The 26,745-nt window shown below is 32.8% G+C and overlaps 2 protein-coding genes and 1 long non-coding RNA gene across 3 annotated transcripts; 1 reads left to right on the top strand and 2 right to left on the bottom strand.

Annotated features, from left to right (window-relative positions):
• Positions 1–606: 606 nt before the first annotated feature.
• Positions 607–3,094, bottom strand: LOC100780907 (transcription factor RSL2). The gene is made up of 5 exons (XM_041011503.1): positions 2,364–3,094; positions 1,475–1,690; positions 1,268–1,333; positions 1,104–1,169; positions 607–849 (listed from the first exon to the last, which is right to left on the bottom strand). The coding sequence occupies exons 1-5, from the start codon at positions 2,985–2,987 to the stop codon at positions 760–762; spliced, it is 1,062 nt and encodes a 353-aa protein (XP_040867437.1). The 5' UTR covers positions 2,988–3,094; the 3' UTR covers positions 607–759.
• A 4,867-nt stretch (positions 3,095–7,961) lies between these two features.
• On the bottom strand, positions 7,962–9,532 carry LOC121173891 (uncharacterized). Its single transcript, XR_005889435.1, has 2 exons — positions 8,932–9,532; positions 7,962–8,229 (listed from the first exon to the last, which is right to left on the bottom strand). It is a non-coding gene; the product is annotated as an uncharacterized lncRNA (long non-coding RNA).
• A 6,319-nt stretch (positions 9,533–15,851) lies between these two features.
• On the top strand, positions 15,852–26,566 carry LOC100780367 (uncharacterized). Its single transcript, XM_003549331.5, has 8 exons — positions 15,852–16,298; positions 17,988–18,730; positions 19,543–21,281; positions 22,316–22,518; positions 22,676–23,273; positions 23,361–23,442; positions 25,636–25,683; positions 26,138–26,566. Exons 1-8 carry the CDS (start codon positions 15,983–15,985, stop codon positions 26,339–26,341), a joined length of 3,933 nt encoding a protein of 1,310 aa, XP_003549379.1. The 5' UTR covers positions 15,852–15,982; the 3' UTR covers positions 26,342–26,566.
• Positions 26,567–26,745: the final 179 nt, after the last annotated feature.

Genomic DNA, 26,745 nt, shown 5'->3' with positions numbered 1-26,745 from the left:
TGTATAAAAAATTGAAGTTATCAATAAAAAATACTGAAATATCATTTCTTACACTAGCAAATGCTTAAAGAATTTGTTAAGATGCACCCATTAATTTTTAAAAAAAAACGTTAGCAAACTTTTTTTTTATAAGAATACGTTAGCTAATTATAATTACATTTTTTCTCAAAATACATCAATGGTTTAATTTACTAGCATACTCTTTTTAAAAATATATAGGTTATGTTAAGTTGTTAACAAATCTCAAAATATAAAGCTTATTTAACATGGGATATGTATTATTTTCGTCTTGTTTTTTGTTGTGAAAGACAACACACGCCCGATACTATTCGCAATGGTCTTCCAGCTTCACGTGGATCTGGATAAGAACTTCATAAAACAGGTTTTGATTACAAATATTCATGAATTTCTTTTTCCAATGTCTAGAATAAGCTGACGCAATTACTATAACTCGTGTGCACAGTGCACTTTAGATTTGAGCTCATTACTACGATGTTCTTTGAACATGGGCAGTCCCTAAGTTAGAGCACCAAGGTGGCTTCCTAATCATTTAATGATTGTCAGTTGTCACAAAAGTCAGAAGGAGACGCCACGTGCAGTGATAAATAATGAAAAAGTGAAGAAATTGCTATTATTCACATTAGTCAATAATAACAAGTTAGAATACATATATTGCTGAATTTTATTTTACATATTTATTTTTTCTACGTAGTTGTTTTCCGTTTGTTGTTAAAAACGGTAAACGTGTCCTCTAGCCTCTTAAAGTGGCAGGGAGTTGAGATTGAGTCCAATGTCAAGCCCATTGTGAGCAAATGGTGCATACATCCATAGATCATCGGAGCTTAAAAGCTACACAGAAAAGAAAAAAAAGAGTTATAATATGATCGTACATTAACAAATGTCTCTAAATTAGAGAAAATCGCACAATACATCATTTGGGAGGAGATAAACTTTAAGTGAGATTAAATCTCAAAATAAAAAATTAATCTCATAATTGGTTAAAGACTGAAATGTGTGGAAATATTTTAAATTTTACTGGAAAGCGAAAGAGCTTAAGTATCAAGGTTATCCTAAAATAAATTAGAGAAAACAATGATCATTACCTTGATCTGGAGCTGCAAAAATTTCACGTAATTGACTGCCTCTTCAAGCATTGTGCTTATGTCAACCTACATTTACACGACCATCCATGAAATTAATACACAACTCCATTGAATTTGGCTTCCACTGACTTCAATATTAAAAACAAAAGTTACATTATATTTACCTTGGTTCCATTTGGGACAAGATTCTGTAGGATTCTTAGTCTCTCGTTTATTCTCTCTCTTCTTTTCTGCAAGATTCAAGACGTAATATATATTAAGTACCACACACAAACTGTACTAAGCAAGCACATCACATAAGGACAAAAATAAAATAAAATAAAAACTGATTTTGTATTTGAATGTGATTAATTAATTAATTAATTACATACCCTTGCATACAGACTTTGGGGATCTGTTGCTGATCCCCTACTTGCTCTTGTTTTCCCATTTGAGTTGAGAGCAGATTTAGAAGTGTTATCATCCTCTGACATGTTACTACTACAGCTTTGTCCATCTAATCCTGTATTAGTTTCTTCTGCCTCTTCCCCGTTGCTGGTATGTTTCTGATTCTTCTTGGACCATGTGTTTTTCATGCATCCTTGGCCCTGATCATGGAACACAACAAACTGTTACAAATTTCCACCTTCGGTGTAGAATAACTTAGTCCCAAATTTTAAGTCTTGATCAATTTGATCCTAAAAGTATATTAATATCATTTCAATCTTGATATTACTAATTGTTAATGTGTAATTTTAATCTTTGTTGTTGCAATTCCAAGGACTAAAAATAAACTTCATATTGTAAGATTAAGGATTAGAAAAACATGTCATTTGATAATTTCAAGGATTAAAATGATATGTTTATGAATTTTAAGGATAAAAACTGATTTGTGCTTTCAATTTTAGAAACTAATTTAGCGTACTAAGCAATTAGTTTAAGTGAAGAGTTTTTATATTTTCATTTAATTATAAATCGTCACTTAAGTTTGTTGATTTTTTATAGAATAATTACTTTAAAAATGAATCTTGTTAACATACACGGGTTAAAAAATTAAAAAGAAAATATTTATTATAAAATTTATAAGCACAAATAAAATTATGCACAACGTAATTTTAAATATCTCAATAGAATTCTTTTTACTTTTAAGTTTTTTAATCAATGTCCACTAATTAGCATTTGCCTTAAAAAATCACATAAAATGATGATTTTAGTTGGTTGAAGTGCATAGAAATTAAAGTATAATGCATTACTCTTCGAGAAATTAGAGACAAAACTTACATCTTTTGAAACACGAGCCTTTTTCTTTTGATTCTCAGATCCTTTGTTGATTTTATCTTCAGCAGGCACATCAAGCTTCCTTTTGAGCTGCAACTGCTTGGTGGGAAAAACAATAGGTTCCATTTGATTGCATTGAGAATTCTCCAATTTGTCACTCCCCACATCTTTATACAACTTGGCACTCTCTTCCGTTACAATGTCAGAAATCGATGGGACAAAAGAGGCAAAAAATTTCTCATCCATGGAATATACACATGCATTATTGTTTGCTAGCACATGATCAGGGTAACTAAAATAATAGTTTGCGTTACCCGGATTGGCAATGAAGACAGTGTCGTCACCACTACAGTTGCTACTAGTATTACTATAGCTACTTTCTTGTGAAATATACTGAGAAGAATTTGAGTTGTGATCAGCATCTAAAGAATAAAACATACACGCATTTTCACCGGCTTCAGGAGCAGCACAAAATGTGTGTTGTGTCACAATGTTCAATCCATCATCACCATCAAACAGAAGTGGAAATTGAGGTGTGAATAAATCATGCTCATGCTCCTCATCACTCGCAAAAATTCGGCGAAAGCAATCCCATTCTCCATCAGGGAAGGCTCCTACAGGTTCCATTCTATTGTTTGTGTTTAAAAAAAAAAGGCCAAAAGGGTTGGGTTGGTTGGTTATTCTTGTGTGGTCTAATGCCACTGCAAAGAGAATTGAAGCTCGAATTAAATGCTTTGCTTGGCATAAGCAAAAACTATAGACATATTTATACTCAATCCCAAGAAAAGTGTTAGTGTAAGCATTGACTTCAATTGTAAATGCCATTTTTTAAATTGTCATGATTGTGTCATGGATAGGTCCTAGTTCTCTGTAACTGAACTCAGGAGTAGTCCACTGAGGGCAAAGGACAACTCATATGGGACCAAGTTCATGCGTGATAATTTAGAATAATGTTAATTTTCAAAAAAAAATTATTAATCAGTGTCCTTAGAACATTATTAAAGAATTTTAAAAAATATTTATTGTAAAAATCATAGGATAATATTTAAAAAATTATAGATAATATAATTTTATACATTTTAATAAAAAAAATTAAAATAATTTTTTAACCAATGGATACTGATAAGCATTTTTCTAATGTTAATATTTCAATGGGTTTTAGACACCTTAAGGACTCAATTAAAACTGTGCTCGAAATGGCAACGGGGTCTAAGTGTTAATCATTGAGAGGTGACAAACCAAGATTAATAAGTGTGTTAATTAATGGTGATAGTGATGTAGTCAGAAGTTAGAACAATAGAGAGGGCTTAGCATGCGCGTTGTTGATATTGAAGAACGAACGTGGGAGTCTACAATATAATAAACGCAAAGAAATTCTGTCAGGCAATAAAAAAAAAATGAAGGTCCAAGGGCGGCCGGCCACACATCGTGGGATGAATCTCACATTCTTTAAAGTACTTTATGGACCGACAGAGCAACCGTGGAGAACGCTCTTTGTCTCCTAGGTGTAGCAAGCTCACCATTGTGCTTGAACTTGTGTATGCAGTGTATACACTAATGAACAAAACTTAGATGCAATTAGCAATTGGAATTGAATTTAGTAGACGGGATTAATCTCTTATAACATGGTGTTCGAATTTTTATTAAGAGAGATATTTATATTTAGTATTTAATCGTGTATTGGACAAACACTTTTTTTTAAGAAAGATCCTTATAGGACCTTGTGCTGGCAAAAGATTGAGATACTCTTTTTGCCAAGGTGTGATAAGTCAGTCTGTCATTGTGTCTTTCTTGTAATAGTTAAGCTCTTGACGCTCAAATTTTCCCAAGTTTTCCGTGTAATAGTTTGGTTTCCCTAACAATAGAGATAATGTCTACAAAATCACTCAATCGTCCAAGTCAATATAATAAATTACTAATAAGTGTTAAAGAATTAAATTGAACTTAAATCTCTACTATCAGATGGAACAGTTATTTTTCACTTATAACTCCAATAAACTAATTACAAGCTTGGCCAGTACAGAATAAAAAATATACTTAGATACAAATCCTTTGAAGTGTTTTTGGTGTTGGTCTCTAATTAGAACTAGAGTTCACTTCAATAACTTAACCTGATATTTAATGCAAAATATTTTTGTGCAAATAACTACGGTAAAATTTAATTTATATTAAAGAATAATATAATGCATGTTTGGGAATGTGGTGGAGGGACTTTCAATCTACATTCAGAGAAGTAACCCTATGTTACTTTTGTTCTATCTGAGCACATAAATTAGAATGAACGGATATCAAACATAGCTATATACGAATTGAATATAAAAAATTGTATCTAAGTTTTGTCCAGCAGTAGCAGGATAAGCTTGTAGGATTAATGTACAATCCAATCAATGGTTCCCATATCTTATTTATTATATAATGCCTTACATATCAATTTATTTTAATCTTGTTCCAGACATTATGCTGTAATATCTCACAGATCATGTCCTCTAGGCTGTAGGGCATTCCGAATCTACACTTCAATTCGCATATAATGGTTAAGTTGTATTCTAGGAAGCAGGATGATAATTTGTGCACCTCATATGCAAACTCATTTTCATCCACAAAAAATATTTTGACTAAATTATGATTAGATACTGTTATCAGTTTTAAACAATAATTTGAAGAATGTTTTAAAAGAATATTTTTCCTTTACCATTTACAAAGTATAAACCATTAAGTTACTAACCTTCCTAAGTTTAACGACAAAAACGGCACAGCAATTTGTGTTATTACTTATGAGGGCTTGAAATCCAATGTAGACAAAATAAAGATTGCCTCCTATTTATGTAAAATTTCCAATAATATATATATATATATATATATATATATATATATATATATATATATATATAGGTTTGTTAACATACTCTCATGTTAGAGTATTTTAGTAACCTACACCAAATTATTTGAATTAAAATCTAATTATTTTTTTGTGATAATAATTTTTTTTGGAACAATATGATAATTTAATGTTTATATTTTTAAAACTCATTTATTTTTTTCCCTCATTCATTTCTCTCCTCTTTCTAAATACTTTTTAATTTTAATTTAAAAATATAAACATTAAATTTGGTGGAGAAGAAAAGTAAATGAGTTTTAAAAATATAAACATTAAATTATCATATTATCCTAAAATAAATTTATTATTAGAAAAGAAATAATTGGATTTTTATCCAAATAATTTGGTGTAAATTAGTAAAATACTCTCCCATGAGATGAGATGCAAAGGTGAGAGAGCATCTTCGGGAAAAAGCATGAAAGGTTTTAAAATATTATTCTCATACTTGGCAGAGAGTATGATCTGGATGCGAGTTATATTATATTGATAACTCGACCCAGTGGAAAAAAAATAAAAAGAAAAAATTCTTAAACTTAGGAGCTGTTTAGTTTTAAAGACACTATTTAAATTTTATTTTATATTTTCACTTTTAATTACAATTTTTTTATATATTTTTACTATTAATTTCCCATATAATTTATAAAAATAAAAAATAAAAAGAAAAATAATGTGAATTTTTATAATTAAAAGTAAAAATATTTTCTCAAGGGAATAAAGTTGTTATATATATGTTTCACTATAATTTTATGGTCTATTTAGATAAATAGTTTAATTAATTGCTTATATTGAATAAGTGCTAATTCTATTATTTATTGGTAGGAATTAAACTTAGATACAAATAAAATTTACAACAATTCATATACATTACTCAATCAAGTTACCTAAATCCCTCATAATATAAAACTTTCATGTATATGTAAATTGTTCTTATAATCAAAGTAAAAATAGGATAAAACTATTCTTATGTAAGTTGTAAGTTATTTTCATATGTTATCCTGAACAATTAATTGAAATAAGCTAAAAATAACTTATGGCTATTTTGAACCTAGCTAGCCTATCACAAGTCCAACTCTATCCAATAGACCTAAACCGCCTTAATGTGGAGCCAATCAAGCTAATGCGCGAAGAACTATCCTAATTAAGATCTCAAGGAAGCCTCACCCCCCGTATCCTTCTACAAATAAGGATATCTTTCCACTATGGATAATAGATCATTTTTAGCTCTTTCTATCAGAGTCATCATAAGGAATGAATTGTAAATGCCACTAGAGAACATGTGACTTCAATCCCTTTTCAACCTCCTAATTAACTCTTGGTTACTTTAGTGTCAAAATTCTTGTAGGTAACATTAATACAAGAGGGAATCTTACTTGACATGCTACTCTGCTAGAATATGAGTAGTAAAGATAGAGTCATATTCTACATGTCAATACAAAAATGAAATTTATAATAAAAGGGAAATCTGTCAGACTTAAGAAATCGTGAGTGTTTAAGTGCTTCTATTCCCAAAATATCTGTTTATCTTTTTAATTTTTTCTCATACCCTCTCTATCTTTAAGTTGTTATTTATGTAAATTATTCAGTTTATATTCAATTTATTCTTTTACAACTAAATTGGAATTTTTCTTTCTATTTTAAAAAAGTTCTTATCATATTTTTTATGAGCTAGTATTCAATGTATATGTAGACCCAAGACTCAAATTTAATATTATTGGTTAAATTAGAAAAATTTTACGTCAATTAAATTCATGCACTGAATAATACATCAATTTTCAATATATTTTCATTGGCACTCTTTAAAAATAAGGTTTTCTTTTTAATTTATATCATTCTTGATGTTGAATAATAATATATCCATGCTTGAAAGAGTAAAAACATTTTTTCCATCATGTAAACACTTATCATGATTGGTTAAAGTATTTATTTATTGTATTTTATATTTTCAACATGATCTTATCTTATTAGTTTATAATAGAAGAATTTTATATTTTATTTTCATCTCTCTTTCCTCTCTTTTGTCTAGTTTTTTTTTCCATTAATTTCATAGATAATTAATTTTTGTCAAAAAATTTAACTAAATATCACTTTTAGTGGGATTTTATTTTTCAACTAATTAACTATTTTTCATCCACAAAATTTAAATTTAACACCTTACTTAAAAGATTTGAATCATGTTTTACTTTCAGTGGCATCTTGTCATTAAACACCTTATAAACATACTGAAGAACGTAAGATAAAAAAAAAAGTGTTAATTAAATATTATTTTTTATTTTTTGTAAAATATATTATTTTTTTTTATCTAATTACTCTAATTAAAATGGATGGTTCTGCCACTAGAACAAGCTCAAGAATAACTGACCTTGTGATAGCAATTATCTAAACGATAGAAAAGGTCAAGGTGTTAATTAAGATGAATAATTTTATTATCCATGATAATATATGATTAATGATAGGGTATAATATGTTTTTGGTCTTTTTAAAATTTCAAAATTCAGTTATAATTCCTTAAAAAAATTGTTCATTTTCCATCCTCCATTTTTAAAATGTTGAATTTTTTTGTCTTAAGTGCTATTTAAATATATATATTTCTCATCTCTTTAATAAAGGTTATCTAAATTAAAAGTGGTGCATTTTAAATTTAGAGATGAGAAAGTCACATTTCAAAATTAAAGAAGAAAAAACAGACAACAAATTTTTCAGAAACTAAAACTGAACTTTAGAAATTCTAGAAGAAAAGAAACATATTTTATTCTTAATGATAATATAATTAAATCTTTACACCGTAAGTGTATTATAGTTAAACTAATTAAAAATTATAGTCAGAGAGAACATTTTGCATGCACTATTTTGTTTACATTGAAAATCGATATTCCCATTGCTCCATGAAGAACAAGAAGTTTATTATCTTCCAACTCATTGACAGCAACGAAGTAGACCTCCATACGGAATTGACATTGCCGTGAATTTCTATATATCTCGCACCCCCACACCCTACAAAAGTCAAAGTTGTTAATGTATGGCCAAAATATTATCTTTGCGTTTTCCTCCAGCTGTAAGTGAAACCCTCTTTCGATCTCTACCACTGAATATAAGATGAAGCTACAATAATATACTAATATTAATTCTCTAAAATCATCATCTGTGTACCTACTTTTTTGCATTGATATATGTGTTCAAATAGAATCAAGAATTCCTGCCCGCTGTAAGTATTTATTGTAGGTTAAATATATCACATAGTTCACAAAAGAAATCAAATTAAACAATTTGTCAATGCCTTAATGGTTCCCACATTACATTACCACAAAGTATACTATATACATTACCAACAAGTTATTGAACTTGTTTTAAGTAGTACAAAATTTGATTTTATTAAATAAAATTTTGTGTTTGAATTTTATGAATAAAAAAATTAAAAATAAAATCTTACGATAGTCAAATTTTTCATAAAGATCAATCATAAAAAAAATCAGTAAATACTATGTGTCAATCACGATAATAACAAAAAATTATATATATATATATATATATATATATATATATATATATATATATATATATATATATATATATATGCATTGTGCATGACTGGGGATAATAATATCCACGAAAAAACTAAGACCCTAGCTGTGATATCGTACATAAAATTAATCAAATTGATGAAAGGATCGTACAAAGATTAATCCCACAGGTTACCTGAACAAAGGCAATTAAACACATTAAGAACTCTCAGTTCATCTATATCCATAGATTCCGCCGAACCTTGCGCTCCCATTCGTTCGACGCGTCGGATGTAGAAATGTTCATGTCCACATTTTCTTATAGCATTTGTCTTCAAACAAAGTTGGGTGAGGTCTTCGTTGCTCTTTGGAAATTGCACCGGCCATTGCACGACCTTTGGTAATGGCTTAAAGAAACCCTAAATCAGCCAACACCAAAGCTTTTTAGGAGTTGAAAAGGCCAGAGAATAAAATCTAGAAGCTCAAGATATAGGACATGAATATATATATCATTATTGGAGACCCTAAAAATCTGATTTTATTCCCTTTCCAAATTCTGTCTAGCTATTATGCCGTGGCCTCAAGTTCTAGTTTACGTTGTTCTTCAATGTTAGGGTTCGTCGTCTCCCAAATGCTAAAACGATATCATTATGTGAACTGTGAATTAGAGCATTTAACTCTATTGACAGCTTGTTATGTCTTATTAAACTACCTTACCAACCGAACTAACTTATATTATATAGCCTCTCGTCCACGCAGCGCATGCCACGTGACCCTATCACTGCTTTTCTAACATACTTATATTACTTAGTCTCTTGATTTTGGTCACGAATATATATAAACATAATGAATACTACTATACTAGTTATAATTTGTACAGATACTTTTTGTATAACTATGTCAAAAATTAAAGATATAAGCATCATGATTTATTAATTAATTGTCTCTTACTTCTTATATTCTATATCAATGGCCCAAACTCATATTTATTAGTAATTAATTATCAGTGTTTTGCTATATGAGTATGGACCAACCATTCCTTATATATAATACATAATCTCTTGAAAGAAAAGAAAAGTGTATTTATATATATATAAAAGAAGAAAGGGAAAATGTCGTTTCGAAAGGCAAAGGCAAGTGCGTTCAAGCTAAGTATTCTAACTCAAACAAATTACAGGTGAAAAAGATGGCATTAAATACTCTGAATATCTAACGAAGAGCTAAAATACTCTCTAGGATTAATAAAACATTTAATTTCCGAGAAAATTACAGAGAGACTAGAGGCTTAAGGAAGTAAGTCTCTTACATGTTTATATATGTAGGGGGTTTTATCCTATTATTTAATTTTTTATTTGATGTGCGTTAAACATGCAATAAGATTAAAATTTCATACTCTTATATTTATAATGTTGTTATCTTTCATATCCTAGCGTATTCTAATCACCCAAGAAGCTCTAAAACTAAAACACAATGTTTTTTTTTTACCGTGTCAACACAATTTTGTTGTGCATCCTCCAAGTACATCAAATCACTGCATGCCAAAAAATATGACAAACATAGCATAACTTTTATTTTTGTAAGACCCCTAATTTTCGATACTCTCACACAGCCACGCTTAAAAATTAATTAGTTATTAATTTCAATTATATACACTGTCTCATAACATATTGATTTTTGCTTAAAAACATATTGATTTTCAACAAAAAAAAAAAACTCAAAGGATCATTTGTAATAAAAATATAACCATTCTAATAAAATATTATTATTTTAAAAAAAATGACTATTAATTTTTTTAAACAGAACATCACATCAAAATTCGCTTTAGGGTTAGAAATTTATGGAGTCTGATAAACTTGAAATTGGCCTGAAACTTCAGATTGGTCGATAATCCGTACAACTTTTCACAGCACATATTAGTTAATAATACATTAAACAGATTAAAACACAATATACTAATAAAAAGGTGAAACACGGTGGGAGTTTCGATAAAATATTACAAACATGTTATCTTAAAGGTGAGGCGCACGTATGAGCAAAGAACACGGAGTGTAATTGAAATTCATTAATATTTTATTTCATATTTCAAGCTTACAGTTTTGTTTATTATTATATTTAACATGCTATATTTTAACCTTTGTGTTTACTTTAATAATTGTAGAGAATACGTATTTTATAACAACAATTTTATACATTATCTCCCTAAGAATGGGAAGATTAAAAAAAACAATTTATAACCTTAAGTGTAAACTCTAATAACATAACAAAGGATTAGACCACATAATGACATAAACAATTAATATTCTGTATAAAAAAAGGTCCTGTCTGTTGAGTGCATATATAATATATAGGACTTCTAATTCAAAGGCTCACATAATACAATTATAATATAGTTACATAATTGCTTAGGGTGGTATGATACGTATAATGTATTTCCAGTCTTTGTAACACTAACTAAGTATAATTATGGACGTGTTAAGTAAGTAATTATTGTATAGTTTTTTAAGATAATTATTAAGTATAGTTATGGACATACGTATTAAATTAATTCACTCCATGCAGACTTCGCGAAACAAATATAGAACCATTGAGACCTTTTACCACTTCATTGTCAGCCGAAGACTATGGACATAATTATTTAATTTCGCCAGGTTGCCTAATATACGTGGATGGTAGAAGGTCGATATTATGGAATGAATTGGAAACAAACCAAACGCGTTTCCCTCGATAACCAATGAAATGATGGAGAATTAACACTCGTAATATTAACCAATAGTCCATTAGTCAAAATGCAAAAGGTAATGAATGTACCAAATTAAATCGCACGATCGAGGAACAAAATGATGAGTAAGAATATCTTTTTCATAGGACTTGGGTGATAATTTGATAATTAATAACATAATTTTTAGACTATGGATATTGAAAAATATATTTTTCAAAGGAGTTGGGTGATAATTTGATAATTAATAATATAATTTTTAGACTATGCATATTGAAAAATTATAGTAACTAAATCTAAATAATAATTTACATAAAGATAAAAAAAATTAAGAAAAGAAATTTTAATTTTAGAATTTTCAAAAATACTTGTCATGCACAATAAAATAAACGGAGTCTAAATCAAGAAAAAAACATTAGTTGGAATTTAACTTCATCAAATCATATATTCTAACATGTGTAATTACTATTTTCTTATTCAAACAAATATTTGTTATCGTCAATCCACAATGTCTTCAAGCAGGTTGCTTGTGAACATCAACAGACTTTGGCGAGAATTTTGGCTATGTACGAGTCTATTACGTCGGCTTTTGATGACAACACAGAGACTAGGATGGCTAGCTCTTCTCCCTCGAAGTGGGTATCTTGTATCATGACCAAGGGTAACCAAGTGACTCTGAACGCGGATGTTCATGTCCACATTTTCTTAATGGGCTTAAGATTGCTTGGGATATGAATTTTGATGACATTTTGTGTGTGTCAGATTCTACTCATGCTTTCACCATTATCAAACAACCGCGTCAAGATTCCCACCGTTATGCTTTCATTGTTGAAGGTATCAAGGATTTTCTAAAGGAAAACTTGAGGGTTCAGTTGGTTCATACATTAAGGGAAGGAAACATGTGTGTGAATTTTCTAGCAAAATTGGATCCAAACTTGGGTGATAGTCTGACTGAGATTTCTACTCCCCCGTTGGAGTTGGTAGAGTTGCTTACGGTGGATGCTAAGGCACTGCAATCCTTAGATTGTTGTTTCTTTGTTGTTTTCTTGTTTTTATCTTACATTACCAAACAAAAAAATCAACCCACAATTTTATTCAAACATTAATTTCTTAAGTGAGACAATCGGAGTTCTTTAATTTTAGTATCAATCCCTTGAATTAGTGTAACCAACATACTTGTATTGGGAATAATGATTTTAACGATGCTCAATCCTTTTTATCCTATCTCTAAGCATAAAAATTATTAGGTGCTCCCTACAATTTGCAATTCAATCAAAATTTTCAATTATAATTGAATAAAGAGATTCATGGAATCGGGTGATCAAACAAAAAACAAGCATTAAACATAGAAGGGAAGCAATAACAATTCTTTATTGAATAATAAAATGAGTAATTAAATGAAAATAGGTTCGATTACATTAAACCCAAATGAAAGATGAAATTAGTTATGCATAGCCATTGGGGTAGAAGAAATCAATTGAAGAAGAGCCCACAAGCCTAAAAGCGTTGTGCGATTCTCTTGCTTCAAAACACTTCCCAAAACATACAAAACAAGCACTCTTTCGTGTGTCATAAATCCCCTTTAAATAGTATGTGAGTTTTCTGCGGTCTAACCTTTTTCTAACTGATTTAAGTCGTCCATGTAAGCATGGCTTAAGCCGCAACAACAATGGTCTTTTTCCTTCAAATTTTAATGACTTAAGTCGTCTCGAATATGGCTCTCTTAAACCAACTTTGCATCTTCACAAATTCATCTTTAGAGCTCCATGATAAATCACCTTTTTAGTGATATTTTGTGCAAGTTTTTGTGTCATTTTCATGCATTTTATTGACAGAACTTATGTTTGGACATTAGTTTTGTATTGCAGAAACATAAGTCACTCAATTGAGTGATAGAGTTTGAAATTACATGTTTTTCAAAATATTTGAAGACTTTATCATTTGATAACAATCATGGTAAATTTATCACGATTGTGGTAAGTAGTATAGCCATGGCAAAAGGATAATTGTCCCCTAGAACAACGTCATCTTTCTGCTGTTGGCTATGGTCAATACTATGAGGGTCATGGTCAACACCATGAGGGTCATGATCAACACAATGAGGGTCATAGCCATTCCACAACACCCCAAAGCTTCAGTGTCATAGTTTTTTACCACAATAGTGGTGGATTTCACCATAGTTGTAGTGCGCCTAATTTGAGTAATTATCTTTACAAAGCTATAAATAGGGTATTGGTGTTGTATCTAAGAAGGTATTATTTTATTTTTGAGCAGCAAGGACTTTTGAGAGACAAAACTACATCGGGGACAATTGAGGTCTTAATCTTTAAGGGTTTTCGATCTCTTTTATTCTTAATGCAATCTTGTATGTTGTTCGACTATATTATGACCATGGTTGGCTAAAACGTTAGAGCTTGGATTATGATGTAGTTGTACACATGTACTCTAGTTCATTATTTTAATAAAGTTTTCTGATGTTATTCAATTGATTATATCTTTTTACTGTTTTCTCTTCTGTAAAAACAAATAACACAAGAAGGGGGATTAAATTGTGTTTTTTGAAATCTTAAACTTTTTCTTATACTGAAAACATGTTTATCATTTGATGCAAATATAACTAAAAATAGATAAAGGAAGTTTTAATAAAACTTTATTAAACAATGAGAAAACTAGTTTTCTTGACATATAAAAAAACAAATGTAAAATCTAAAAACAAATTTGAACTCTTTGTCAGTTAACATTAGGATAAGCAATAAAGAAAAACACACAATAGTTTATATTTGTTCATCTTTACCCTGAGACTATGTCTAGTTTTTGACAAACTATCAAGATTCCACTAACTTATTACAAAGTTACAAGTATTATTCACTGTCACTTATGACTCTTACAAATGCAAGCTTTACCCCAAGCTTAACTTTAATCCAATATTCTTTGTCCTACCAAGCCATTGTTGGCTCGAAACAAGGCAACAAGGTTTGTTGGAAGATTGCATACTGACTAAAATTAGATTGTCTTACAAACGGATATATCTCTCCGCACTTTAGTCTTTTATCTCAAGGTTTACAAGGTACTTTGAGAACTTAGTATCTATACAAAGATTTACAAGAAAGAATGAAAGAATGCATTTGCACAAGATAATTTGTATGTTGTTTCTTCAAAGCTTCTTCTATTTATGACTTTTATCTTTAAGTATTTGCGTCTCACAAAGGTTGGATTCTTTACTTTGCTCTTTGTCTAAAGTCTTGAGGCCATCAGAAACTAAGAAAGAAATGCAAATTATTGAGTGGAAAATGTGGTGAACATATGCTATATTGGTATAAGCTTAAAACAAAAAGGTAGAAACTGAAAATATAACATAAATACAATTTTGGGGGTTAAAAACTGTCACAAATTACAAAATAAAAAATATTTTTTTGCAAGAATATAAACCCTCTTCTCAGATCCAAAAAGAAAAGTAGATCTTCTTCTTTGCATTCTTAGATTTTTCTTCTTCACATTCTTCAATTTGTGTCCCTTTGTTTCTCCCATGGCTGCCATGGATGATTTAACCCTTCTCTATAACTTTCAAGGCACATGACAACTAAGAGGAACAAAACCTTGCTAGTGTCATTAGATCTGGACGATAGTGGTGGTGTCGGAGGTGAGTGATGGTGATGCAAAAGGTGGAACATAGGCTCATATTTGACATATTTGAGCATTTTGTGTTTGGATCTAGATGCAAAAATTAGGAGCGAGATTTCTTGGAAGCGTGGGTTGGGGAGGTGACCACTAGAAGAGGAAGGGGAGAAGGTCAAGCCAAGCGATGTCAATAACACAAGAGGAAGGGGACAATGTTGTAGAGCTTTTTGATGATGGAGTTGAAGATAATCAAAATTTTATGACAAATTCACCCAAAATTTCTAGTAACAATTTCGTCCAACTTCGTCAATAACACATGTAAGATAATTTTCGTTGATAAATTCATCCACAAATGTCATGTAGAACATTATGTTTGCTTTGATGAAGATATTTAACATTTGAATTAAACTATTACACTTTTCACAAATTCAGGGATAAAATTTTATTTTTTCATCTTTCAAGCACTAAAATGTAGCGCATTACAAATTTAATGACTGAAGTGACTATTTACCTATAACTAATATAAATTTAAAACAATGCTAACTAGGTAAAGCTAAATATTCATTAAATAAAATATAATATGTAATTTGACTTGATTTTGATAATAAGATCAAAAAATAGAACTGAATAGCAAAAAATATGTGATTTTTTAAATTTTTATTTTTTAAGATTTCCACTTTAAGCAATTTTTGATTTTTTTTTTATCGATTTAATGGTTTATATGATTTGAATATGCTTAAGTAACATGCGGGTAGTGGACACAAATTTTTTCGAACCAGTGGGTAGCGAAAATCACACTATCCATGCCCGACCCGACCCGACCCGACCCGTTGTCATCCCTCATTTTCGGAGAAGCGCTCCAAACTCGTGGACTGCGTGCCGACTGCCGAGTACAGTCCATTCGTCACTTCCCATGGCTTCAGCGGAGCAGCCTCTGAAGAAGCGAAAGCTCTACGAGCCTTTACCAGAACCGCCACCGTTTTCGCCGCCGCAACCGCCGCCGCCGGAATCCGAAGCAACCCCTTCCTCTCCGCAAACCCTACCCACGCCGTCGTCCACTCCCCCGCTGTCTCAGGAGGAGATTCTCGCGAAGCGGCGGAACAAGGATGAAATTCGAAGCGTGTACGAAGGTTACAAGCGGATTAAGCGTTGCTTGCTTCGAAAAGACGCTCCCTCCTCCATGTCTGAACTCGAACAGAGTTATCTCGCTCTCATCACTTCTTCCAGAGGTAATAACCTTTTTTTTTCACTCTTAGCTCATTAAATAGCGTTTCTTACTATTTCTTTTATGATTTGTTTGATTGTAACCGGAATGTGATTTTGCTGGAGAGGAGCGTTTCTGTAGATAGCCATTTAGGAATGTTTCTATGGGAATCTTGTGCATAAAGTTCACCCTGTTAGGTGTTATTTATGTTTGCTCAATGTTTGGAGTATTTGACATGAAAGAAATAGTTTCCATTTTTTGTTTGGGAATTGCTTGAGGTTTCAAGTCATTTTGAAATTGTTTTGTACGTGATGACATCTCACGGTTTAGAAATCTTATTCTTGCCAGTGTTACTAGGGTTTGTGAATCATTTTATTTCAAATGTTCTTTTGAAACATAAAATGTCGCTGACATATGGTGAAGAATGCCAAATCTATAAGACGGAAAAATGTTGAATATTTTGTATTGAATTGGATTGATTGAGCATTTGAGCAATGCTCTGAGGTACTAACATAGATACAAGATATAAAATAAAAAAAGGAGAAAGGGACCCCTAAGTTTAAGAGATATAATAATAGTTTCCTATGATACACCAACCTTTCCTATGATATTGTAATCTCCTAAATGAAGAAACTATGAAATTGAGAAAGAATCAACAATATCAATCACATGATTGACAATAATCAACACTCCCCCTTAAGCTTGTGCATATGGATCAAATACATCCAGTTTGTAACATATGTAGACTATCCTAGGACTTGGTGAAGATGTTTGCCGATTGATTCTTAAAACTCACTAAAGAAGTCTTGATGTTCCTACGAGAATGCTATTGTTAAAATATGAGGAAATTTTTTTGAATATTATTCTATGATTCCAAAAAGGTACAAGTTCTAACAAGAATATATTGGTTAATCATAATAACTTTAAGAATAAAGGAGATATGTAGATTTGTGCTAACTATAGTGGTATAAAACTCTCAGGTAACACCATGAAATTATGGAAAAAGGTGATTGAGCATAAATTAAGAGAAGGGATGAGGATTATCGGGAATTAATTTGGTTTTATACCAGGAAAAGGTTTGCAACAGTAGCTTACATACGGTTTTATTGACTTGGAAAAAGCTTAAGATTGAGTGCCTAGAGAAGTGTTGTGAAAAACTTTGAAGAAAAATGGTGTTTGCATGGCTTATATCCAGGCTATACAAGAGTAACAAGACATGTATGACAGGGTAACGACTAGTGTCAGAACTCTAAGAGACGAAACTAAGGAATTTCTTATATGATTGCATCAAAGCTCAGCCTTAAGTTCTTGTTTAATCTAGTCTTGGACATGGTTACAAGGGGCTTCAAAAGATTATCCCTAATTGCATTTTTTTTGTTCATGATATAGTTTTAATTGAAGAATCAAGCGAAGCATTTAACTTTAAACTTGGACTTTGATATCTGCAGTATGAGTTTCTTTTATGCTTGTAAAGTACTTGGGTTTTGGAGTCTCCCTCCATAAGGCCAAGCTAGTTGCATAAAGCACAAGAGATTTGGGTTTCAATATCACCTAAAGTAGCCATGTCTTTACCTCGTGTGGCTTTATTGCCTGATTAAGTGCTTAATTTGCAAGTGGACTATATTCTTTGTCAATAATATTGAAGGAATGGATAGAAAAATTTCCATGATTGGAATTCTCTTTTTCCCAAAGTGAATCTTCTATAATGTGACAGGTTGTATGAGTGTACAAAGAATTGTGGCGGATCTTATTCCTCGGTACGCATGTCACTGTCCAACTGCTTTGGAAGCTGCAGCTAAAGTTGTTATTAATATGCACAACTTGAGTTTGGCCTTGATCAGCAGAGGAGAGGATTCCAGTGGTATTGCATTTGAAACTGCTAGAGCCTGTATTTGTGGCCTAGCTGATGTTTGCTGCGATGCTTCATCGGTGGCGCCTACATTAGCTGTAATTAGAGGAATTTGCGAAGCAGTTTTTCAGAATGTGCTCACCTTTTTTATAGCCTTATTCGAAGGGAAGGATGTCTTACAGATGGTTGACAAGAATTTCCTGAATATGCAAGATACTCCTGAGGCCTTTTCTGAGTTGAAACAAAAGATTTTAGATGAAGATGAATCTTCATTGACTAAACTGTCCAAGTTGCGCGTGTTATGTCTACTTCGGATATTCTTCTCTTGTCCAAAAGATTTGCTTGCAGCTTGTTTGGATCTCTTTGGCTCTGCCACAAAAGAGGCAACTAATGCCGAAGGACAGCGTTTTCTGAGCCTGGTGACTAGCACATTTGATGATGATAAGGCAGTTCACCTTTTCGAAAGAGCAATTGGTGGATCTAAATCATGTACAGATTCTACTGGGTCAGGCATCAGAGACAATGAGGCTGGTGAGGCAATTATGACTGAAGACAACCATGTTTCTGGTGGTGATTCATCTGTTGGCAAAAGCTGCTTGCTTATGCAGGTAATACTTCATAATTTTTATCTTCTTGTGTGGGTATCATTTATACACAGTATATGTTTTATATTTTTGTTCTGCAATATAGCTGTTATAACAAATTGCATACATAGACTTTACGTTTATTGTGAACTTTATTATTACTCTATTTTGATGATGTTATCAAGTAGACCAAAACTGACCCTGTTATGAAGTCAGCAAATGGCAGGGACCTACTTTTGAACATTTTTTCATGTAGGGACTAAATTGTAAGGTTATATCATATCATATAGGAACTAAAATGAAAAATGTTGCCAGGCGTAGAATGAAATTAGTAATTCAATTTTCTTTATATTTATTGTGGTTATGTTGGTTCTCTCTACTCTCTCTTCCTTTCCTGGTTTTATTTGTATAATATAATACTAAATAGTACTATTATAAAATCCACATTAAGATGTGAACCATACATCATAAGAAACTTTCTGATTTGTATCAAATACTTTCAATTTTGGTAGAAATTTATGATGTTGTAATGTACAGCTTGTCAGTATTGCTCCTAATAATTCTTTGTTTTCATCAAAGGGAGATTACTTTATACATGACACTTGATTGTAAAGACATGATGTGATGCGATTTTCTTTTTTGAATTTTACTTTGAGTCATGATTGAGCCTTTTGCTTTTAGGTTTTATATTTTGTTAGAAATGCTAGCTTATTGGTTGCTGGTGACACTGAAGAATGTTTGTTAAAAACTTGATACTTTTTGCTTAATTTTTCTTAATTAAGAATTTTAGTTTTCTTACTAATTAAGAAACCTTTTCATGACCATTCTCTATACAGGTCCTTGACAAGGATCCCTTACTGCGGAAATGGATGTTGTGTAGATGTAAGAAGTTGCTTGACTTGCTCTCTGATGTATCACTGGAAATTACGTCAGTACTGCAAGGAATTCTTGGAATGTTTCCTCGACAAACAGATTTGGAGGACTGTCAAGCAGATAGTGATGAAGATAAATCTGATTCTTCAATTTACATGAATAGGAACTACATGGTTCCTAGGATCTCTGAGGAACATGAAAGCATTGGTGAATCATCTGGAAAAGGCAGCAGTTTGAGAGTTCATGTTGGTTCTTCTGATGGTTTTACTGATAAATATGTGATGGATCATAGCTCAGCAGTTCCTCTTGACCATGTTCCTGTGTTAAAAGTGGGTTCACATTACGATAATGGAGTCTCAAAGCCCATGAGCATTGGGGTGGGGGAGGAAGGGAATATGCCCACACCTAGGGACTCGGTAAGCCATCAAATGTTCTCACCTGCTGTTAGAACACCAGTAGACTTTAGGAGCAATTCATTTGAAGGTAGAAATGATTTCCTGAATGTAGAGAAAAATCATGTCTTAAATATGAACTTCAATTCACCTCCGCTGAGATCCTCTAGTGGATCTGTTAGTAATTCTTTGGCATCTCCTAATCATCATTTTATGTCACCAACTGCTTCAACAAAAGGTCAAATTGTCTGGTGCTGTGATGGGGATCCTGCAGCCATGGATATTGTCTCTGCTTCTAAGCAGTTATGGATAGGCTATGTAGGTCCTGATGTGCCTGAAAATCATATTAGGTTTCACTTAGAAAGATTTGGTACTATTGAACAATTTATTTTCTTCCCAGTAAAAGGATTTGCCTTGGTTGAGTACAGAAGGATCATTGACGCAATAAAAACTCGACACTGTTTACCTGGATGTTTTCCTTGCCGTGTAAAATTCATGGATATAGGACTTGGAACTAGGGGTGCAATGAATGGTGTTGCAGTTGGCTCTAGTTCTCATATTTATGTTGGAAATATTCCTAGTCAATGGGCCAGGGATGAGATCATGCATGAAACAAGGAAGGTGATCCACAAGGGTCCTCTTGCATTCATTGATCTTAGCTGTGAGTTTGCATTACTTATGGAATTTGAAACTCCTGAAGAAGCTGCAACTGTCATGTTGCATTTGAGACAACTACGAAGAGAAAGAAGTAACTACAACCAGCATTTTGGTCCAGGAACAGTTAATGTTGGAATTGGGCATGCTTATATGGATGGTGGAAGGCCTATACCTGCCCCTCCCCCTCCCCCTCCCCCTCCCAATCTTGACCTTAAAGTTAACAACCCTGCTGGATCACCTCATGCTCGAACTCTATCAGGGAGCCCCGCCGATAGCAGTCGAACAAGGATGTCTCACTTGTCTACCTTACTTGCTTCATTGCGCACAAAGTATAATATTAATCAAAACCTAGGTCTCAGTGATAATTATACGATTGGAAATAATTGTCCTCCCATGCGTGAAGAAGATATGGTGCCATCCAGCACTCTGTGCATAACTATTCCACGTAGTAGCTCTTTGTTCCTCACAGATGATGAGTTAATGGCCATTTGCAATCTTGCCATTGGAAACTCTGGATCAATTGTGCAGTTGACACAAACAAACTTGCAGATGGGATGTAGTTGGTTTGTCGAATGTAGTAATGTTGATGGTGCAGTTTCTGTTCTAAAGAATCTCCGTGGTTGTCCAGGATTGTTCTTCCAGATAGAATTCAGGTATATAAGGTTGATTTTTATAATGTATACTCACACACAAACACAAATATATTTGATGACTGAAGAGCATGGTTCTTTTTCTTTTTTTCCCATTTGGAAGCATATGCCTTAAACTTCAATGTCTTCTCACTCTCTCCTAAGTCCCAACAAAAGGCACCAAAATAGATCTGCATGTGAACACATGCTCCACTTTTTCTCAATTTTTTAAATGTATTTTCAGTTTGACATGTTCACTAGATGGTACATAAATATATACTCCTAAATTAGCAAATTGATGATTAACTAGTGTCATTTGATTTAAGTGTAAAATATACTGAATTCGACATTGAGTGAAGCTAATGGTTTATTTCTTGTTACAACTAAATTTATTTAATATTTTAAGTGTTTTCAAATGCACCACTGTTTGGGACAAATAGTCTCAATATGGAATCTGAAGGTAAATCTCAAATGCATGAGTTTTGGGAAGAACATGAAAGCTGAGACGGAGAGTGACAATGTTATCAAAACCAGGCTCCAAAATCAGGCCTTGGCAAACAAAGTTTACTCTTCTAGGGTGGGGTGCTCCTCTGACCAAAATATCGAATATCTCTAAAATAAGAAATCTCATTACCATATAATATAATCAAAAGCATCTCAAGTGTTTACACTAAGCTTATTTTTTATAGACCTAAAATAGCCAAATACCCCAAATAATTATTCCTATTTTAATCTAAAACAAGATAATCCAAAATAGAATAAAATCCCTAAACCAAAAATGAAAAAATAATCCCAAACTAAAAATTCCTAATTTTGAAATTTAAAACCCTAAATAAATAATAGAAACTAATAACTTAATCTACATTAGTTCTCCAATGATAAAGTTAATTTTATTTTACACCATTGTCTGTTGATCATGGATTCTTTAATGTGTGGTGGGTGGCTAAGGATTGCTATTTCTTCCAAGGCCAACAGCTTTTACGTTGTTTCATAGTAAGTCCTCAGAATAAGTCATTAGTGTTTAATAACTTACATATTGTTCTCCTTGCTTTATACAGCAAACCCGGAAATCAGATTGCTGTACCATTTTCAGTTAAACCAGAGAACAATTCAATGGAGCTTGTATCCCCCAGAATAAATTCAGAAAATCATAATCTGCCTCAGTCAAACTGGCACTTTCCTGGTTCTAGGGAGATGTCAGAGCTTGGAGCAAGAAAACCTGATGGTTATGATAATTTGTCACAGGATCCTCATCAAGGAGGTAGTGCTCTATGAATTCTTTGTTTATGCGCATGTCTGTGGGTACAGTTTTTTCTTGGTTATGGAATTATAAATTGAATAACTAAGTTAGATTTATATACTGCTTTCTGGCGAACAATTATGGTGTCTTTTTTTGAAATTTAGTCCAACTGCACCAGGTATTGTTCCGCATTCACACTCTGGAGCACATGGACCTTCCATTCCACCACCACAACAAATTCAGTCTTCTCCTTTTGTTCGCCCTGTTTATGTTCCTCCTAATGGTCCATGGGATCGTCGGGGAATTAATAATCATTTACCTGTCAGCCAATTCAAGACAGGAGTAATGCCAAATAATTTTCATGGTAATGCTGTTGTCAGTCCTTTTATTCCTGCTTCAGTAACTCCACTTGCTCAGATACAAGGAACTCCAATGCATCCTTATAACCAGCAGGTGCCTCCATCAATTATACCACCACCTTTATCATCCTTGCCACCTCCTCAGCCTGAAATGCCACCTCCACTTCCTCCTTCTCCACCACCTTTACCCCAGGTTCAGCCACCCTTGGTCCCTCCACTGCCTAGTTCTCCTCCTCCCCCTCCTCCTCCACCACTGCCTGTTCAAGAAGCAGTCGATATGGAATGTTCAGGGCAGTCCTTGCTGTATCAATGGCAGGGGAATCTCTGTAAAAGTGGGGTTAATTACTGTACAATTTATGCATGCAAAGCAGATTCAAATATTTGTCGATATTCAAATGCCATACCTGAGCCTGCCGAGTAAGATATCAAATTGTTGTTTCCTCTTGGTTGGAATACTATTTTCTTCAAATGGATTCCCATTTAGATTGCTTTTCTCTGATGCAGGTGGCCCTCAAAATTAGACATGACAAAACGAACAGATCTTCGACATGTGAAATCAACATTTGCTGCTACTCCATCTCATAGAGTGAGTTTTCAAACATCCTTTGGCTGCTCCCCCTCTCCAATCATGTCATGCTCAATTTGTCAAGAAATGTGTGTAATTTGTAATTGATGCCTTTTCTCAGGCTATTACATTAGATAAGCATTCTTTGATTATATTATTGGGTTTACATGGCTCAAAATATTATAGCATGCACAAACTTAACCAGCATGCTTTGGTCCCCATCTATGCCCCCATCTACAATCTATAAGAGCTTGTTGTGTAGTATAATTACCATAATTCGGACAGATTTGATTAGACTTGGTTTGTACAATTTTTATTCTCTTGTATTTGCTTTATGAGGTTAGATGTAGTCTATATATATGATTTGTAATCATCCTATGTAAATTACTGAATTAGAAATAAAATTCAGCCTCCTTTTTCAAGTTGGTATCAAATCTCCAGATCCTGGGGAGGCTTTGCTCTAAACCTTACTCAATCCAAATAGTTAGCTCATGAGATGAGGATTGCCCAAATCTTCAAGTTCTACTTTTGCTATATCTAGGTTGATATGGGATCTCATCACCTCTCCCCTATGTCCAAGGTTGGACATCTAGAGCCTGGAGATTGTAGGACTGACCTAGGAAAGTCGTGGAGCTAGGTAGGATTTTTTTTATATTGCATTGAGAGCTGCAAGACTGGTAGATTTTGGACAGTTGCAAGTGAAAGAGTGAATCTTTGTTGATGAACTCAATGTCACAGTCCTGTCCAATGCATTATAGTAATGAGGATCTATTCTCTATTACCATCTTGAATTTATGTTAGACCTAACTCAATTTAAAAAGCTAGCTCATAAGATGTGGATTGTGCAAGCCTTTATAAGCTCTACATTGGCTATGTCAATAGTGGATGTGGGATACCAACAGTTATCATCCAAAAAATCATTGTGTTGGTCTCCATAGATGTCACCTTTCATAAAACAGAGTCCTTCTACACTAGTCCTCACTCCTCAGCTTCAGGAGAAGAGTAGTCTAGAAGTTGAGTCTGTTGGGTTGTCGTCCTTTCCCCTTATTCAGGATATGACATCTTCCTCTAGCACACTAACTGGGAATGATGACACACCTACTAAGGAGGACAAGGACCTTGAACCAGCGTCAATACTAGTGTAGGATAATTAAGACATCAATATGAAAAATACAATAGCTTGATGGTGTGTGCTGTATACCAAAGATTATAGATGTAAATTACATTATTTATACTACATAAATAAATGCTTGAAAAAATCAAAGTTAAAGACATATTCATCATTAATAATCAAAAGTCAATAGTGTAGACTCCCAATCACCATCAAGTCAATAACAAAAGTCAAGGAACATGGGGGGGATTCAGAGAGGATGAAGTAAAAAACATGGAATTATAGTAGGAAAACAGAAAACTATGAATGAACTCATGAGATCATAATTTTTGAGCTGTGAAGTATGCAACTCAGCGAAAAACAGAAACAGAGACTTGCATGAATCAGACCTGTGGTAAAGGAGGGAGCAATGAGTTCTGTTGGAACCAAACCAACAGGGAACATACATGAGTTGGCAGAGGGCTAATGGTGATCAGTGGGTTGATTAAAGATGCTGGGTTTGGCTGGAAAAAAAATATAGCAGATGGTTGAACAAGTGGATTCATCAGAAAATCACCAGGTTGCATGAAAATCACCCCAAAAACAAGTGTGCTGCTGAATGTTGGGAGGTTTATTTTGCCTGGTAGTTCAATTTTTGTTAAGACTTTAAGGGACAACAGAAAGAGTGGCAAAGTTAGGTTTTTATACCGTTGATCGATGTAGCAGTGACACAGTAATAGCAAACCCAAATGACTGTCTTTCTTTTTACTCTTCTCTGCCCTTGAAATCTAATTGAAAAGGCATAATCCTAGCCAAATTTAAATAAAAAATGTTATATTCACGTTATGGTAATGATTCATTCACTACTTTAAGAAAATCATGAAGAGTTTTGTAGACAAGGCAACATTGTTCTGATACTGAGACAGTTGTATTATATGTGTATCAATATCCAATATTATTTGAAGTATTTGAGGTTGTCTGCATTGCATAACTAAGCTTAATAGTGTTGTGTGATTCATGTAGCCTACCTCACCTAGTAGGATAAGGCTTGTTGTTGTTGAAGGTTGTCTGCATTGCCCTTTCATTCCCTGAATCTGACTTTATGGTATTGATTTCTGGTGCAGAGGGAAGTGTGCCGTTTGATTCCATCTTCCTCTAGTGACCACAAAAGGGTATGTTTTCTTTTCCTCACTTATTTCTGAGTGCAAAACGGTGTTGTCTCTCAGAACTGAGCACTGAATCTTAATGTTGATCTATTTTACCTGTCGTTTCTGAGACTTCCAGGAGCAACTAAATTATCTCAAGTTCTAGTATATTTTGTTTAGATTCCTTTGACAAATGGTTGCTTATGTTTTGGATGAAGACTACTCTCGGCTAGGAATTAGGACCAACTTATAACCCCTTGCTGAGATGTACTTCATATAATCTTAATTTGGTACTAAATAGAATATATCACCTCTCCTGGTGCTCTATATTTTCTTTTAAAATCCTCTTATCATTATTATTCATTCCAGTTTGTTTGAATTGGAATTTGCACTTACGTATTTATGAATAAGAATTGGAATTTCATGTTTGTGTCCTGTAACACAGTCCATTCCTCTCGTTGATCCTATGTCTGTCGACCAGTTTCAGGATTTCATATCATACTTGAAGCAGAGGGATTGTGCTGGGGTTATTAAAATCCCAGCTTCAAAATCCATATGGGCAAGGTTGCTATTCATTCTCCCCCACTCACTTGAAACGTGCTCTTTGCTTTCTATTGCACATGATCCATCAGATTGCCTCATTGCTTTGGTTCTTCCCAAAGAAACAAACTTTGAGTGGATATGAATATGATAGGTGTCCTTTATCAAAAGTAAAATCATATAGCTAAGCCAGCGGTGGAGCTGAAGGCATATTTTGTATGCCCGGAATATATGTAAATATTTTATGTCGTTTGCTTTTGTAAAGTTTCTTTCTGGTGAGTAGCAGACACGGAAATTTGGGGTTTGCCCAGGTGCATTTCTATTGTTTTGTTGTAGATCTAATGATGCCGATGTAAAATTTTTTGTTGTAGATCCTAGATTTTTCCCCCCTCCCATTTTGGTCTACAATCTGCCAAACTCTTTCTTAAGCTAAATAAACTCAAATTACTGAATTTAGTCTTCTCAATCGTATAGGTTTTTAATTCTTGATTTTTTTAGGGGAATTCTTGATATTTTAAATATTCTACGTTAATTCTAAATTTTATAAAA

The sequence above is a fragment of the Glycine max genome, chromosome 17, assembly GCF_000004515.6.
Source record: "Glycine max cultivar Williams 82 chromosome 17, Glycine_max_v4.0, whole genome shotgun sequence".
Lineage (NCBI taxonomy): Eukaryota > Viridiplantae > Streptophyta > Magnoliopsida > Fabales > Fabaceae > Glycine > Glycine max.
This window is presented reverse-complemented; position numbering and strand designations above follow the sequence as displayed.

Bases quoted from the DNA above. Each gene is read 5' to 3' on its own strand.
- LOC100780907 (XM_041011503.1), bottom strand. From the start codon at position 2,987: ATGGAACCTGTAGGAGCCTTCCCTGATGGAGAATGGGATTGCTTTCGC. The intron at 1,691-2,363 runs GTAAGTTTTGTC...TTCCATGATCAG, and splicing joins AGGCTCGTGTTTCAAAAGAT to GGCCAAGGATGCATGAAAAA. The intron at 1,334-1,474 runs GTATGTAATTAA...TGAATCTTGCAG, and splicing joins CCCAAAGTCTGTATGCAAGG to AAAAGAAGAGAGAGAATAAA.
- LOC100780367 (XM_003549331.5), top strand. From the start codon at position 15,983: ATGGCTTCAGCGGAGCAGCCTCTGAAGAAGCGAAAGCTCTACGAGCCT. The intron at 23,274-23,360 runs GTAAGATATCAA...TCTCTGATGCAG, and splicing joins GCCATACCTGAGCCTGCCGA to GTGGCCCTCAAAATTAGACA. The intron at 25,684-26,137 runs GTATGTTTTCTT...TCTGTCGACCAG, and splicing joins CCTCTAGTGACCACAAAAGG to TTTCAGGATTTCATATCATA.